This window comes from Hirundo rustica, chromosome 8, assembly GCF_015227805.2.
Source record: "Hirundo rustica isolate bHirRus1 chromosome 8, bHirRus1.pri.v3, whole genome shotgun sequence".
Lineage (NCBI taxonomy): Eukaryota > Metazoa > Chordata > Aves > Passeriformes > Hirundinidae > Hirundo > Hirundo rustica.
Window position 1 is genome coordinate 15,702,844 of NC_053457.1, and position 17,461 is coordinate 15,720,304.

Consider the following 17,461-nt stretch of genomic DNA (forward strand, 5'->3'; position numbering starts at 1 on the left):
CTGTCACCTCTGTGTTAGTTTATTTGATCATGTTTCCTTGTTACAAGCAGCACGCTTCACCATCCACAAAAGCAGCTGCTTGAAGAGTTTCATAGAATCTAGAACAGGACCAGCATAGGAGGATACAGCCTTTTTTTAAAGCAATAGATGATTTAAAGTCCTTGCTAGGTACATACATTTCATAAAACTAAGACATTCCAAAAGCAAAATTTTCACCTAGGAAAGGTGTTCAAAATGGAAAGATGGCACTAAAGGAATCATACCAAAGTGTAAGACCTGAAACAGAGTGTCAGACACAGAAGAGACACTTCTGAGCAAACTTTTGCAAGAAATCTTGCCCAACAGACAGACTCCCAACTCCCTTAACTGTATAAAGAGACTGACTAGCTTTGTAATAAGAAAAGCAAAACTGTTATTGTAAGACCCCAAACCAAGCAGGCAATTCTTACAACAGCAAGCAGGTAGATAACCCACAGTGCCCTTCATCTGTGGAGAATCAAGGAGATTCCCTCATGGTGTGCTTCTCGTAAGAATATTTTGCATCCCCTGTACTTCTTTGGATACTCCACGTCACTGTTATCTTTTTCAGCTAAGACTACCTACAACACTACAGGAACATGCTGAGGGCAACTAAATTATTTACTAAAAAGTTTATATAAAAATGCATAGTAAAGATAAAATAAATAACTAATGTTGCCCTCATATTTTTCTCCAAACTTAATCTCTATGATGAACTTGTGTGTTAAAGATATAAAGCAAATCTTAACACAGAGAAAACAGGTGCAACAGTCACCAGAAGCAAAGCCTGACCAGGAATCTGTAGCTTAACTCCATCAGATATCAAAGCCCCAAGCTGCTTTGCCAACACTCCACCAAACAATTCTACGGTTGGTTCTTCACATTATCAAAAATATGATGCCAAAGAATTATTTCAGCAACCGACACCCCAGTTGTACAGCAAAACTACAGCTTTGTAAGAATCATCCACATGAAGAAATTTTTTCATACGTACAATAAAAGGAAAATACATATATCACAATAGAAAGACTTAATTACTTACAAAAGAAAGCTAGCACAAAACATAAAAACTACATTTAACCTCCTAAAGCTAGTAAATATGACAAAGGTCAACATGAAGATTACTAATACTTACTCTGAAATTAGATTTTAAACTTTTATGAAAGGAAATAAATGAAGTTTTACATTTTTATTCTCCAAGCTGTACAAAGGCAAAGATATAGCTTTTGTTTAGAAAAAGATCTCCTCTTAAATATTTAAAGGTAATTTGCTCTTGAAAGTTAACATGTCATTTGCAAAGCTTACAAGGGCATGACAGAATTTTTCATCAGCCCACAGTGCTTTTAAACATGATTACCCTCTCGCTGTCATGCTTATAACATGTAATCTCTAAAAATTCTGGTTTCCCACACTACCTTCGACTTAGTTCTGCAAAATAGTCTAACCTGAGAAACCATGGCCAGGAGTGGCCAGGAAGTCTGGACTTTGGGACCTGCTCCCTTCCCGAGTTCCCTGAAGGGTTAACCTCTTACTGCCCAGGCAGGCAATCAGCGTCACCACGCTGCAATCACAGACCTGCAACCAGCCACCTCCTGTTCTGTACCAACAGGAAAGCAAGAGAGTGCCTCCTGCAAAGGGGGGAGCACAGGGAAGGAAGAACACATCCAGAGGACCCCTCTACCTGCACATCTTGGAACATCTGGGCAGGGCTTTCTGACAAGGAAGGAGGGCTGTGCTCTCCTCCTGCCTCTGCTTATTGGACTGCACATGAGGAACCTGGCTTCTAGCCACTGCTCCTGCACACAGGTCTCTCTCTCCTCCAGGAAGAGCTGCAGAGCAGCAGTATTCCACAGGATAGTTCCTGACCTATAACCACTAAAACACTTTTCACAAGTTAGACCTACAGAAATCCCTGAACAGATCTAATGTTCAAACTAGGAATTACTACAGGGCAGAAGATGAATCTTTTGTGCTTTTTCTCCTGTTTTTCTAAGGCACAATGGGACAAGAATTCAAGCATGACCCTTGTAAACCACTTCTGAGTTACTGCTGTGAGTGTATACTCAGTAAGTGATCTTACCTGATGATCTCTTACTATTCCCTTTCCAGCCTTCCCTGCCTCGGGTGAACATCACTATTTCCTGCCTGAGCAGGTGATATCTGTCAGCGTGTTGCTCTCTCTGCAATACCAAAATGGAGAGGTAAGCTGATTTAATGCCCATCTTACAGAGAAAAGGAGTTTTGAGATAATCTCCTACACTTTTTGGAAAAAGTAGCTATGCAAACAAGATGGTTCTAACTCAGTGTCCCAACTGGAAGGCAGATATAACTCAGCCCTTTAGCTAGCCCATGTGCCAGCCAGCACAGGGCCATCTCCACCACAGCACAAGCACTTGCCTCTACACTGCCAGAGGGTCAAGGAGGGAGATTTAAGAGCAAGTCCAGTGCTGAAGCTACAGACAAGGCTGCTACATTTTTTTGCTGCCCAACTTGCTCTGAACACAAGGCCTGTGGCTCACTTGCTCAGCACTGATGTGAAATACCTTAAGGCAGGACCAAGAGTATTTGCATCTGAGAAAGTGGAAGACAGTTGTCACTGAGAGAGTCCGTTTTCTCTCTTCCCCAATACAAGTTATTTGTATCAAACATTGTTGTGGGTTAACATAGTTTAGTTTTTAGTTAAAGAGGAATACTACCCTGTAAGGACCTGTTAATTTCCCATGGAAGAGACAGGTACATTCATTTTGCTTCCACTCAAAAAACATCTCTGTGTAAATTAGAACCTGGTCACTTGAAGAGATATGGAGAAAAGGAGAATTTTGTGCTCTGTCTTATGACATGAAGGGTGGCAGGGGTATGGAGAATGACAGAAGTAATACATACACCAGATAGGGAGAAATGTAGATAACCGGCCATTTCACTGGATGAAAATGCTGAGGATATTCCTTTGCACATACTAACACATTTACCAAAACTAAGCCAAACATAATACTCACACATGGTGTTGAACATTGTATTACTACTCAGCAGTTACAATACACAAAGCTCCAACAAGCAGAACTGATGCTAGAGAAAAAATCCTATGACAAACGGTCATTACCATAAACAATAATTCCCCTGCAAAGCAGGAAGCAGTCACTCTATACCATTTTCTATTCCTCTGTAAAAAGGCAGCTGACCATGAAGTTTTGGTCAACACAGTTACAAAGCTACAATTACACCAGAAGGCTGTTGTACAAGACAGACAACCAGTAAAGATCAGTAATAAACTGATGGGAGGAAAATACAAAGGAATAATGTAGGGGGTGTGGAATATCTAAATTTTTACAATAGCTTCACGATTACCTAGCATTCGAACAAATCAGGCCACAGTGAAGTTTTTATGACAAAAAAATAGTGATTCATATGAGCTTGTTTAATGAGCAAATCTCCCAAATCACTGAAAACTTCATATTCATCATTTTTTATAGTCTGCATTCACTGTTAACTCCCTTTTGAAACTGAAAAGCTTGATCTCATCAGTTCTTGTTCACATTCTAAAGGAAAAGCATACAGCAAAATTACTTTCCCTCAGAAAGATGCTAGTGCCTTTTCTACTGGTCTCAGAGAAAGAAAAAGCTTGTTTCAACTTCTGAGAGGACTGAAACTTAAAAAAAAAAAATAAACAAACAAAAACCCCAAACCTACAACAACAAAAAAATCCCACACACAACTCAAGACAACCACTTGGCCACCCATGTTATCCTGAAACTGAAGGAAATATATATATACATCATTTACATAGATATAAAAATTATATAGATATAATTTAACACAAAAATCAAAACTATTTCCAAAAGATGGGACAGAAGGAGAGCACTAGTAACTCAGAATATTGCCTGCAGTACTTTTCATGTTTCTATTCTGCAACTGTCTGGAGGCAGCAATGTTTTCCTATTCTTACAAAGACCTAGACTTTGGAGCTAAGAACGCTCTTTGGAAAGGGAAATGTCCTTGCTTTTGTTTCATTAACAGCTTGACTAGGTCTTCTACAAGCACTCATGGAACACTTGGCTCTTTTCAGATATAAAAAATTACGGGTGCCTTTTTTTTTTTTTTTTTTAAATAGAAAATCCTGGAAAAGAAACTCATGTCCTAGAAGACAGAAACGGTCAAGGAATTTGTAAGCTCATGGTAACAAATGCCTCCCACACACTTGTCCAAATCAACCCAAATGGCAACACTGGAGTCAGCTCCAATCTGGGTGTAATATGTGGCACTCTCTCTTCCTGCCTGTGCAGATTCTTGTTACACCACCAGTAACATTCTCTTCATCCCTGCATTTTGAATTACTGCCAGAAACATCTGTTTTAACAGCTCATTAAGAATATAAGACACAAGTTTTCAAAGTGAACCCAAGGTGTGATCACTTCTATATTCCTCTAAAGAAGGCCATGCTAAACCCAGTTTTGTTAGGCTGATTCAGCATCCTGGGCAAGGTACAATACAGTAAACAAGTTACAAGAGTGAAAGTGATTAAAAACTGAATACAAAAAACCCCAGCTTAGTCCTGACCTGACCTTAAAACTACCACTACTTCAAACCCCTGCCATCACCACCAGATTTCTACTTCAATAACATTTTATACTTTGTTGACTCAAGTCTCCTGGGGGGACTGATTCACATCGGTATCACTGTAATAAAGGTCTAGAAAATGATTTGAAAAAAACTCTGCTATGAGCATGGCTTCTGAAGAGCAACCCCATGGAGGCAAAAGTCACTCACAATACAGCATCAACAAAATCACAGTGAAAGGTCTCTCTGTTTTCTAGCTACCTCCACATACATGTGGACATATATGTTACAATGAGTGAAGTAATCAGAATAATTTCTGTAACTCTTGCACAAGCGTAATTGATTAGAAAAAGTTATGTGAGTAGTTTCAAATTTAGGGAAGAGGCCAGAAGGAAGAAAGAAAGAACTGGAATATACAGAATAAGACCAAAACCCATGTTTTCTTCACATACATTGTAACATTGGACATCTCTGTGCTCTGACTTCCTCTACACAAATACACATTACACAATTTCCACCATTTGCAAGAAACAAAAAAGGTCAGAATTAGCTTTTCCTAATACCCACTGCCAGTTTAAGCTGTCTTTCAGCGCTTTCTACGTTAACAATGAATCTTGCTGAACATATAAAAACAAGCTCTATCTTCACAATTTATCCCTAACACAGCTTTTCAAACTGAAAAAAGAAACATCCACCTCTCTTCTGCAGAGACCTTGTTGCTGGTTACTCTTTGTACCTTGCCCTTCCTTAGCCAACCATCAATTTTTCCTTTGATTTTTGACCCTCCTTCTGATAAGTGTTACAGAAAGATAACATAGTCCTACCATAGCACGAAAAATATTCAAAGAAGTAAAGCACCAAACCACTCACCAAATAAATAATCCTTTAAATAGCTGTTCACTGCTATAAATCAGCTTTCAGCCATGAAGTTAGAACCTGGAGTGTCACAGCATATTAAGAAACAATTACATTGTCTTTATATTGATGCCCACTTCAAAATCTGTCTATAACAATAAAAGAATCCTGAATGGCACAGCTTCAAGCCAAAAAGGGTAGTTCCATTAGCAAGAACCTGTTCCACAAAAAAATGGATAGAAATGTTTATGTTTTCACAGAGTATATATATGTGATTAAAAGTAAGTCTCCTTTGAAGGGGAAAGCTTGGAAGTTTTAGGCTACATATATTTCTATCCATCCCGTAACTGGAACATCTGCTCTCGGTGAAGACTGTAGGCAAGAAAAAAAACAATATTAAAGCCGGAGTTCCCTAAATTTACTCAGGAAAACTTCACATTAATAAAGAGCAAATACTTTAGTACAAAAACAGTAGCCACCTCCCATATCAGTGATGTGATTTTACACTGCCTATGAAAAACAACAAAAAAGAATTTGCACATGTTATGTCTCAGATAGTGATTTCTGTTCAACATTCCTCAGAACATTTTGGTAAAGCTGACTACACATTCCTGTAACAGAAATGGATCTAGAAATATTTTTAAGGAATTATCACATTAAAAACTAACAATCAACCGAGTATCAAATTGAAAAAAAAATCTGTATTTTTCAAGGACAGTACAAATATTAATGCCTGTGGATATCTTCTAACATAGGTGTAAGAAATTCTCTTACGTCCCAGCAACCCTCTCCATTAGCCAGGAAGTTTAAAAAGAAATTCAACTACGGCCTAGTTTGGATGGTTTTGCAGTTCCTCTCAGAGGTCAGTACATTCCAAAACCAAAAAACAAATCTAAAGGAAACTAAACTTCACTGCACTCCAACAAAAGCACTTCCCAAAAAGAGTGAAAGCAAATTCCAACAATAATAAATAAAACACATTTAAAGCACTACCTACATGGAAAGCAGGAGTCCCATCTTGCATAACCACCTTTTCAAGATTACACTTGTATTTCGATCATGCCATCTCCTTTACTTCCCTTCTTCCTTTTTCCACAGCCACAGACAAGCAACCACTAAGTTTTACTACCAAATCCAACCAATCTCAGCCGCCAGATCTCCGCAATGAACGACCATCCTTTGCAAAGCTCGAATGAATGAAAGCTTGAACAGCACAGCACAAACGCCAGGGGAAGGATCCGCGGATTACAGGAGATTAGGGAGGTTGCAGAGGGGGTATCTGACCCGCGGCGCACCCTGGCCAAAAAGTAGCGCTCGGTTCTCCGTGCCGGCCCGACGGCCCGACTCGCAGCCCCGGGTGTCGCCGCGCCACACCGGGACACCGACGGCTCTCTCGGAGCAGTCCGGGCACTGGAAGTGCAGGCCCCGCCGACAGCCGGCCCGGCCTCGCAGGCCGCCGGCACCGGCCGGGCCGCGGGCGATGCGGCCGCTCCCGCCCGGGCGCGTTCCGGGGAGCCCCGGGGCTCTGCGGAGCCTCCCGCGGAGCGCAGCACGGAGGGCCCGACGCGTCATCCGACCGGGCGCCACCGGGCCTCGGCGGGGGAGGAAGAGGCAGCGGCGGCAGCGCCTCGGTCCGGGCCGCGGCGGGGCCGCCGGGAGCGGTGCCGGGCGCGACGCCGCCCACCCGCTCGCCCGCCCGCCCGCAGCGGGCGCCGTACGACCCCGCCGGCGGGCCCGGCCACCCGGAGCCCCCCCAGGCCTCACTCACCACCGCTGCCGCCGCCACTGCCGGGCCCGCTTCCGCTCCCGCCCCGCCGCTCCCCGCCCGCCGCTGCCACGTCCGCGCTCCGCCCGCCGGGGCCCGGATGCGGCGCAGGCGCCGGGAGGCCGCGGCCCCTGACGTCCGGTCTGGGGCGGGAGGTGGCTGCGGGGAAGGGCAGCGGGACCTCTGCTTCTCGCGGGGCCCGAACCAGCGCTGTCCGCACGGGCAGCTGAGGCGTAAGCGGGGCACGGCCGAGCGCTGCCGAGCCGCTGCCACCATTGGCCACGGTGCCCTTGGCCGCCTGTCCCACCAGCGGCCTGTGAAAGACCGCGACAGGGGAGCAACCAGGACCGGTTCTGCACCACGGTGCAAAGAGTTGTTCACTCCCTGCTAACAACAGCGGAGTGATCGTCCCTCCGTACTCGGCACTCGGTGTGGTGAGGCCACACCTCAAGTACTGGCCCCCTCACTTCAGAAAGGGCATTGAGGTGCTGGAGCGTGTCCAGAGAAGGGTAACAAGGCTCGTAAAAGGTCTAGAAAACTTGTCTTACATGAATGGGTGAGGGACCTGGGATTGTTTTGTTTCGAGAAGAGGAGGCTCGTGGGGGATCTCATCGCCCTCTACAACTGCCTGAAAGGAGATTGCAGTGAAGTGGGGGGACTGGTCTCTTTTGTGGCTAGAGAGAGGACAAGAGGAAACAGTCTAAAGCTGAGACAGGGGAGATTCAGATATTAGAAACATTTTTTCCTGTTAGGGTGGTCAAGCATTGGAATCGGTTGCCCAGGAATGTGGTGGAGTCACCGCCCCAGAGGTGTTGAATATGCATCAGAATCTAGTGCTGGGTGAAGTGGTTTAGTGGTTATGGGGTTACAGTGCTAGTGCTGGGTGGATGGTTGGACTTGACCTCAAGGGTCTCTTCCAGCCTTGATGATTCTGTAATTGTGTTGGTGTGTGCCCACCAGCAGTATGCAATGGCACTGGGTCAGTGGTGCTATAGTACTGGCAATGGAGCAGTCAACTAAGCAATGGCATCACAGCAAAAGTACATAATCTGGATGTTATAAGGGTATTAGTCACTGCGAGCTAAGCACATGCAGAATAAGGAAGAGGTAAGGACAAGCTTGCCCTCAGGACAAGTTAACAAAAAATTGTGTTTTAAGTCTGGTAGGAAGGGGGGAACATGGGCTTTAATTCTTCTATAACTCCCTGGCTTGGGATGGCTAGGAGGTTCTGTCTGTCAAGGTCCTAAGGCAAAACCACTGAAAGACTCTGCTCCACTCTAATGAGACCCCATCTGGAGACCTGCATCCAGCTCTGACGTCTGCAGCACAGGAAAGACATAAATCCATTGGAGCAGGTCCAGAGGGAGGCCAGGAAAATGATCAGAAGGGTAAGGGGTTCTCTTACTAAAAAAGGCTGAGAGAGTTGGGCCTGAAGAAGATTTTGAGGAGACCTTATTGTGGTCTTGAAATACTTAAAGGAGACTTTAAAGAAAGATGGAGAGAGACTTTTTAGTAGGGCTTATAGTTACAAGACAAGGGGTCATGGTTTTAAATGAAAACAGGGTAGATTTAGACTAGCTATAAGGAAAAAAATTGTTATGAGGCTGGTGAAGCACTGTAAGAGGCTGTCCAGAATAGTGGCAGATGCCCCATCCCTGGAAACACTAAAGGTCATGTTGGACAGGGCTCTGAGCAATCTGATATAGTTGAAAATGTCTCTGCTTATTGCAGGTGGGTTGGGCTAGATGATCCTTAAAAGTTCCTTCCAACCCAGACTATTCGCTGATTCTCTGGCCTGGTTGGGCTCTCTTGGCCATTGTGTCTATGTAAGCAGTGCCCTGCAGAGAGCTGTTTGACTCCTGTGCATGTAGCTAATCCCAGCTATTCTGGTCCCAGTGTCTGAGTGGATGTAGGGGATGTCAGGGAGCAGCACGCTGCAGAGGGAGCACAGTACATCTATAGTCTGCCTGTGGCTTTCGGGGCAGGCACATAGCGGTGCAGCTGCATAATAACACTAGCTGCATGGAGAAAATAGAAGTGGAGAGCACATTAATTGCAAGCTGGTTTTGTCCAATTCATAGGGTCAGGTCACATCAGGTGCTATCACCTGATTTGTACAAGTTTGTACCTGTGACGTGTCCTTGCCTGAAACTGATATTAATGGATCCTGAGTACTGAGTGACTCTAAGATTTGCATTTGGAATGCAAAGTGGAAATAAAAAATTTACTGAAATGCTTCCAGCTTTAAGAGTGTCAGACAAAGCTCTGGAGAGACAGGAGGTGTGCTATTTTCAGCCACGTTCCGGTGAGAGATCCATCGTGTATGCGGGGGGGCACAGAGGGTGAGATTGACATGACACGTGTGTAGGACAACTCTGGCCCCTTACCAAGGGCAGAATCAAATGTCTAATCATAGGCAGAGCAGCAGCTGAGAGTCCAGAAGAGCAGTGAAGGCTGGGCTTGACAGTCTCAACTCTTGTGTGTGTGTGAACTTCAAGGAGAAAGCGAGCAGAGGGCCTTGTGGGGACTGGAGAGTGGTGGTGTGAATTGTGAATATGGGAATAGAAGATTCTGCCTGTTAAGAACTGGAGTCTGTACTGAAGGTGTGAAGACAAAATACCTAAAGCACAGAAATCATGGGAGCTGAAGAAGAAATGCTCATCACTCTGTCTGGAGGTGCCCCCTGGGGCTTCCGCCTGCAAGGGGGTTCAGAGCAAAAAAGACCCCTTCAAGTGTCAAAGGTAGGACCTTGAGATGTGACCTGTGAGAGCAAAGTTGTTCTGCTGAGCTAAGATATCCCTTCTGAGTCGGGCATCTTTCACTGCTGTTGAGGAATACGGGAACTCCTTACCCTGGCAGCAGATCTCAAAAAGGAAAACTTGGGTGGTATGCTCAAGCAGTGTGTGAGGTGGGCTGTGGAATAGATGCTATTGAGGTAGAGACAAGTGTCAGGTGAAGATCTGCTTCAGTGCAGGTCTGTACAGCTCAGACACTTTGTAGGCTGTACAACTCTCCCAAGTTGTCAGCAAAGCTATAACCATAGTGACAGTGCAGGGAAAAGGGCTCTAATATGGACCTTTCAATGCTCATATAAGACATCCAACTAAAGAAAAAATAAATTGAAGCAGTAAAAGCCATATTTTTAAATGAACTGTCCTAACATTTCTTTACTATATTCCAACTTTCAAAATAGATGCACATTTCTCAGTGCCTCTTCTGTTGGTGAAAGTTTTTCAACTGTCTGAAGTGAATATTTGTGATGCGCTAAGCAAGAAATAGTGGTTTAATTTCAAGAATTAAAGAAAAACAGTTGTTTGGAGGGGAGAATTAAAAAAATGGAATAAACATGAACCTTGTGTTGCACTACTTTTGATAAACAGCTATTGCAGTTGTCTTTTCAGAAAGACTACTGAATAAATTTAAAACTAGGGGGGAAAAATGGTCCTCTTTATTAAGCTCATGACAGCTGCATTAGCCTTGACACAATGATATCTTGGGATATCTCACTGGAAGGCACCCAACAGCAGAAATGAAAAAATGCTCTGCCCAGCTCCTTCTGTTTCCTTAAGCAGACCATGCTTCTGACAGAATTTTGAAATTAAACGTTTTGTGTCAAGGCTCACCCCAGATCACAGAGTGTTTGTCGTAACTTCTGCCAAATGGTTTGGAATCCCATAGCTTGGCCTTGAAGTGAATGTTTCTTATGTAGAGAAAGATGAGTTTCCTCCACAAAAACAACTTCTGCACAAACTCAGAGAGTTTCAGATGTTAAAAAGAAAGAATCAGTATCCTTGAAACAGGTGTCTGCCATCAGTGGTTCTTAGAAAAGTGGAATTTTCAGGGGCTACATTAACTCTGCATGGTCTAAGATTATTTTGACTCTTTCCCACAGTTGACAAGAAACTGGGACTGAAGAGGGAGGAGATTGTGAGTGTCTATAAAGATTACTCAGGACTGAACAGCAGCAAGAACTAGTCATTACCCAGGCTAAGTTGCACCTTAAGGTGAATGGAATATTGCTCAAGGATTAGTAGCACTTGCAGGAAGGTATTAACTAGAAGCAGCTCTTAACCAGAACTGGGTGCTGTACTTTAAGTCTAGCAATACAAATATAGATATAATTTTACAATACTTGGATATTGCATTAAAAATAATTATGGAAAGTATAATTGATACAAATCCATTTGAGGCTGAAATGACACATCATTCTTTAGGCAGGATTTTCATTTTATAATTCTCTTTCTTGTCTATTACCGCCTAGAATTTAGTAGCATCCAATGACCCTACATACTGTCTTGAAGGCAACACCATTTAAGTAGTCTCTAAAGAATGGATTTTTAGGTCCTTACCAGGTGCCCAGGAAGATCATATCTGAATGTAACCTGCTTAGAAGAGAATAAACTGCCAGGTGTCATGTGACAGAACATACAGACATGAATAGCTGATAGGTGCCAGGAGATAACTGAGTGGATGCTGTTTGTGTCTCAGAGGTCCCAGTGCCGTCACTTTAGACAACTTCAACTTCTAGGCTAGAAAAGTCATAGCAGGAACACTGAGGGAAGATGCTTACCTTTAGATACTGAGTTAAATGATGAATGAGTGATAAAAAGTTAATTTGAGAAATTAAAATACATTATATATAAACAATACATGTTGTACTTGTAGAGATGCTGGAATTGCTAAGACAGACTAGGTTAAGAGTCACCTCTTGTCCTGCTTCCTGCTCCCTCTGTGTTTCCTGCTAGTATTTCAGAGGAAGTTGAGTTTCACCAATGCATCAAATTTTTGCATAATGCAATGTGGAGGGAAATCCTTTCCCTTCAGGTAGTTATCGGCATGCCCTGGGAAGTATCAAAGAATTGGTAGTCCTTGTGGTTTACCCTAAAGATAAACAGAAAATTGTTTCTGAACAACTAATACCTTACCTGTCTAAGTCTTACGTGATTACCTAATGAAGATTTGGTAACACCAAGCAACCAGGCATACCAGGGACTAAATGTGGCACTAAGTGGGATTTCCTGCTTGAGTCACTCTTGTTGTATTACAAAGCCCTTCACAATTCCTCATCTTACCTGATCAGTGTACACAGTTCAGAGTCTTCTTGCCTTTATGGTTTTCTAAAGTTTACATCACCGTCATCTTTTTATTGTCTTATGGAGATTATGATAAATTAATCATTGAATGCTGTTCTTGCTATAATTTTTTTTGTTTTCCTGAAAATTCTTTGGATGTGCTGTATGGTTCCCCTTTCCTTTCCTTTCCTTTCCTTTCCTTTCCTTTCCTTTCCTTTCCTTTCCTTTCCTTTCCTTTCCTTTCCTTTCCTTTCCTTTCCTTTCCTTTCCTTTCCTTTCCTTCCTTTCCTTTCCTTTCCTTTCCTTTCCTTTCCTTTCCTTTCCTTTCCTTTCCTTTCCTTCCCTTCCCTTCCCTTCCCTTCCCTTCCCTTCCCTTCCCTTCCCTTCCCTTCCCTTCCCTTCCCTTCCCTTCCCTTCCCTTCCCTTCCCTTCCCTTCCCTTCCCTTCCCTTCCCTTCCCTTCCCTTCCCTTCCCTTCCCTTCCCTTCCCTTCCCTTCCCTTCCCTTCCCTTCCCTTCCCTTCCCTTCCCCTTTGCCTCTAATTGATTGTTCTCTCATAAGGTGCTCACAAGGATAGCTCAAATTACTGGCTTTTTTCAAATTGCAATTAACTTGAAATGTACAGCGAATATATGCATTTGAAACTGTTCCCTATTGCAAAGTATTCAACTGGCTGTAACAAACTAAAGTACGTGAACATGTCAGAAGTGGGGTGTAAACCCATTTTCCCACAGACTAAAAGGATGCATAGCTGTAGTTTAAACTGTTTCTCCAAGCAAAGGATCAATTCTAACCTCAGTCCAGCTGACACAAAAGGGTAGAAAAGCAGCTGTGTCTTCACATCTGGATCCAGCTGCCACCAAGCTTCCGTGCCATTCAATAACTCCCTGTGGGTTATGGCTTCAGGGACCCACCTGGAGCAGGATGCTGCAATTACATACTTGTGGACAGCCTCTTGGGTTGTACATTACTGGCCACGAGCCTGCAGCGTGCCCTGACAGCTCAGAAGAGCTGCATCACAAGAGGAGTGGCCAGCAGGCGGAGGGAGGTGATTCTGCCCCTTTGCCCACTTGGAGCACTGCATAAACCTCTGGGGTCCTCAATGCAGGAAAGATGTGGACTTCCTAGGGTCTGGAGGATCTAGATGATCCAAGGGATGGAGCACCTCCCCTATGAAGACAGGCTGACAGAGTTGGGATTGTTCAGCCTGGAAAAGAAACGGCTCTGGGGAGACCTCATTGTGGCCTTCCAGTACCTGAAGGGAACTTATAAAAAAGAGGGAGCGGTATGTTCTAGATGGATAGATAGTGATAGGATAAGGGGAATTATTTTAAACTAAAAGAGGAGAGATTCAGATTAGATGTAGTGAGGCACTGGAACGGGTTGCCCAGAGAAGATGTGGCTGCCCCATTCCTGGAAGTGTTCCAGGCCAGGTTGGATGGGGCTCTGAGCACCCTGGTCTAGTGGAAGGTGTCCCTGCCAGTGGCAGAGGGGTTGGAACAAGATCATCTTTAAGATGCCTTCCAACCATTTTATGATTCTATGATAACTAATTCTGTGTTCAAGTAAACTTACGGAGCCAAACCAGCTGTGCCTGCCTTGGGATCAGAACATTGCTTCTTCCAGCAGTGCCCAGTGGATACTGAGGAAAAAGCACAAATTTAAGCAACACAAGAAAAATTGAAATGCTAGCATAAACACCAACTGATTATATGGTTCCAGATCTGTAACTGCAAATTCCTATTCCTTTCATCTTAAACTTGCCTACAAGAGCACACACTGACTCTTTTGTTCCACCAAAACAATAATTTGCAGTGTCCAGGTGCTAAAATTGCCTAATGTGAAACTGAAGGCTACCATACTGATGTGTATTTGAAAAGCCTACCATTAATAATTTGTCTCATAAAAACAGATACTATAAGAGTAGGGAGTGAGACTGAAAAATAAACACAAGAAAACTTTTAAATGTCTGGGGAGCCTTCAGTGAGAAAGAATAGATGATTTTTCAATGAGGGTTGTATTAAAGTATCATGCTGTAATGAGTAAGCTGAAAGAAAGGCAGACATTGATATGCTCAGCATGCAGATACACAGCAGGATCAAACATCAACAGAGGACATGAATCATTCTGGAGAAAGTAAAAAGGATAGAAATATTGAGAACTAGAGTAAAAAAGAGGGAAGTAAAGAATAAAGAACACAAAAAGCAAAGGACAATCTTCATTTTGTTCTTAGTTACAGCAATGTCCTTTTGAGTGAAATCAGTTGAACTACTCTGGATTCATACTGGCTTATTGTGATTCCTAATAAATCTTTTACCTCTTACCTAATGAAGCAGATAAGCTCTAGTGGGAGTTTACACTACCCCTCAGCAAAATAAAGCTGATTTGGTCTAGCTCAGTAGCTGTGGTGCAAATGACAATGCAACACAAGAAATCTTTGACCAGAAACAGTCATCAGGGAAGAAAGAGAACAAACATAAACACAAGAAGCAAAAAGGATTCATAGATGGCAAGAGTTTATTTTAAAAAGGCTGAGGGAAAGTACATGGTCCTCAGATGTAGCTGTAACTGATGAGAAGGTTTACCCATTCTGAAAAGAGAGTAAAAGAGAACAATACCATCAGGTTCCTGGAGGATTTCTTTGCAGTAAGGATATGTCCATCAAATGTTTTAGAAACAAAACAAAATGTAAAATAGCTAGTCTGAGAAAAGTTGTAAGCACTAGTGCCAATAATCAACCAAAGTAGAAACCTATCATGAAATTATATTATGGAAATAATTTTTATGAACGGGACAGTTTCAAGATGATGCAAGTGCATACAAACCTGCCTTCAGGGATCCTGCTACAAAACAGGATTTACTCAATGAGGGGCAAATATGGTTACTTTCTTTAAAAAGCAAGGAAGGCACTTCTACCTCCAGCACAAGTACAAGTAATACTGGAAAAAATAGAGGAAACTGAGTCTTTACAGCTGGTACTGATAGTAGAGGCAAAGGACCTGGGCATGTTAGTTCACCATCAATAATAAGCCAGCAAAACCATGACTCTCTGGGGAAAAAAAAAAAAAAAAAAAAAAAAGAAAAAAGGGGGGCAAACATAAACAAATGAGCCTCAGGCAGACATGTCTAAGAGAGCTAGGAAAGGCATTGATATTACTGTCTAATGCACAAGGGGGAATTCACTGGAAATACCATACTTACAGAATCAGCCCCTTTCAAGGAAAATAAATGTAAGGTAGAGCAGCCATTGAAAAGGAGGGGAGGAGAGAAGGCTTCTTTCACCCAGCAAAATGTTGAAAGAGGTGACTGCAATCTACAAATAGATGTTGAGCAAATACCAGCAATACTATTCAAATATAGGTGACAGCATTGACAGCACAGAACAACTAATCAGGGAGGTTCAGCAGAGACTTTCCAATCTAGAAAAAGAACGGAAAATCTTTTGAGTCAATTTATGAACTGGAGTAAACAATATGGCCTCTGAAAAGTACAGAGGATTGGCCCTGGTAACTCAAGAGACTCCTTTCAGTTGGCTGCTCTGTACAAATACTCTGCAGCAATGTCAGGGGAATTGTTAGGGGAAGCAGTAACAAGGATTGTATTGGTTCTAAAACCAAAAATTGTTTTGTTTTTTAAGAGCAGTTCATCACAACCTCCTTTTTAACTCTTCCCCACATATTCCCACTGTTTGGTTCTCTGCTGATAATTTACAGTTTCTACTGTCTCCTCTGCAAGATACCCTTGCTGCCTGTTGGCCATGTCACTGCTCCCCATGACGCACAGCCTGGGTGCTCTGTGCCATTCTCCTTTGCTCATGTGACATTATTCCTGCTGGAGGTGCCAGCTCTAACCCAGACAGATCGGATGGCTTCCAGATTTGCGAGCACCTTCTCTTCCTCTTCCCTTTTCAGAGGGCAGCCTGTTCTTTATCTGTTTTCACAAATGTTTACTGTTCACACCTAAAAAACCACTGCGTGTCTGTAGCAGTCACTAATGCTGGTTTTGGGGGGCCCTCAAGCTGCTTTGGGAGTGCTCCTGGACATATTTTATGGCCTGTTGGCACTGAGGCAGGTGCTACACTTGGCTGCTACTGAGGCAGCACATGGTGTGGCACCAGTGGAACTTTCTGAGGACCTGGAAGAATCTCTTGATGAGAAGCTGCTGTGAAACCATACATACCTGGTGCATTAAATGTACCTGGGACAATTCTCTGGCACTTATGCCAGCTGCTACACAGTGTAATGAAGCCCAGCAAATAACATTTTCTACTCTTCCAAATAAAATGGCCACATGCCCACAGGAGTGGCTCTGGGAATGGTCTGTTCTAGCTCCCAAACTGCCTGGGAATTGTTCTGGACAGCAGTAGCTGATCTGAACCAAAGGTGTGCCAAGGGATCGTTTCAACAGTTTAATGCTACAGTAGCTGTGCTCCAGAGCTCAGGAACATTTGCTGACATTATTCAGCCTGCTACTGGATCTGGTTTCTGATGTACACTCATATCTACAAGTTGACTACAAAGATGTTGCAAGGCATGGGAAGCTCTCTGTACCTAAGTGCCCTAGATCCTTCAGGTGAATGGGATACTTCTCTAATCCATACTTGTGGCTGATCCTGTCCTTGCTGCCGCAGAACAATGGTGCTTATCCTCCTCAGACTGTTGCTGAGAGGCTGCCTTTGGGTTAGTGAGTGCTGTCTTTTGGTGCACTAACCCACTCTTGCAATATTATGTGTTCAGTATTTTTTTGCTAACAAAAGTGACCCTCAGTCTATCAAAATAATAGTAGGTATGTCTTCTTCTAATTTGCCCTCTCTCAACATAAATACTGTAGAGGCAGACTGTTGCTGTTCAACATTTAGTAGCAGCTGAAAAGAGCTTTCTGTTTTCAGAAGGGTTTTTATTCAAGGCTTGCAAATGCTCACAGCCCCTTAGAGTGCAGTATGAGCATGCAGTGTGAAGGCTGGGAACACCTTGTTCTGGAGGACTAAAGCCATGTCTCTGAGTAGCTCTGCCCTGTGTTCAAGGGTCTTTCTCTCCTGTCCCAGTTCAGTGCCTGTACCTGTAAAAAGACATTTTGGTTGCTAGATTTGCTTATTAGCTTCAATTCCATTAGGCTTAGATTCTAAAATCTTTTATGGCACAGGAGCCAGGCTGAGCCTCTAGAAAAATGACTTACATGGGACATATATAAGCATTTTT

The 17,461-nt window shown here is 43.2% G+C and overlaps 2 protein-coding genes across 12 annotated transcripts in view; one reads left to right on the plus strand and one right to left on the minus strand.

Moving 5' to 3' along the window:
* SEC24C (SEC24 homolog C, COPII coat complex component) overlaps positions 1-7,254 on the minus strand; it is a 37,258-nt gene extending 30,004 nt beyond the window's left edge. For 8 of the 11 annotated variants that reach the window (XM_040072073.2, XM_040072072.2, XM_040072070.2 and 5 more), the window contains exon 1: positions 7,196-7,251. The gene's annotated coding sequence lies outside the window, so the exon portion shown is untranslated. Of the gene's footprint in view, positions 1-6,722; positions 6,742-7,195 lie in introns of those variants that run through there. The other 3 variants (XM_040072071.2, XM_040072068.2, XM_058421668.1) reach the window with 2 other exon arrangements.
* A 2,362-nt stretch (positions 7,255-9,616) lies between these two features.
* SYNPO2L (synaptopodin 2 like) overlaps positions 9,617-17,461 on the plus strand; it is a 29,028-nt gene continuing 21,183 nt past the window's right edge. Inside the window, exon 1 of the mRNA XM_040071135.2 lies at positions 9,617-9,933. Within this exon, the coding sequence (XP_039927069.1) occupies positions 9,829-9,933 (105 nt within the window). The 5' untranslated portion in view covers positions 9,617-9,828. The remainder of the gene's footprint in view (positions 9,934-17,461) is intronic.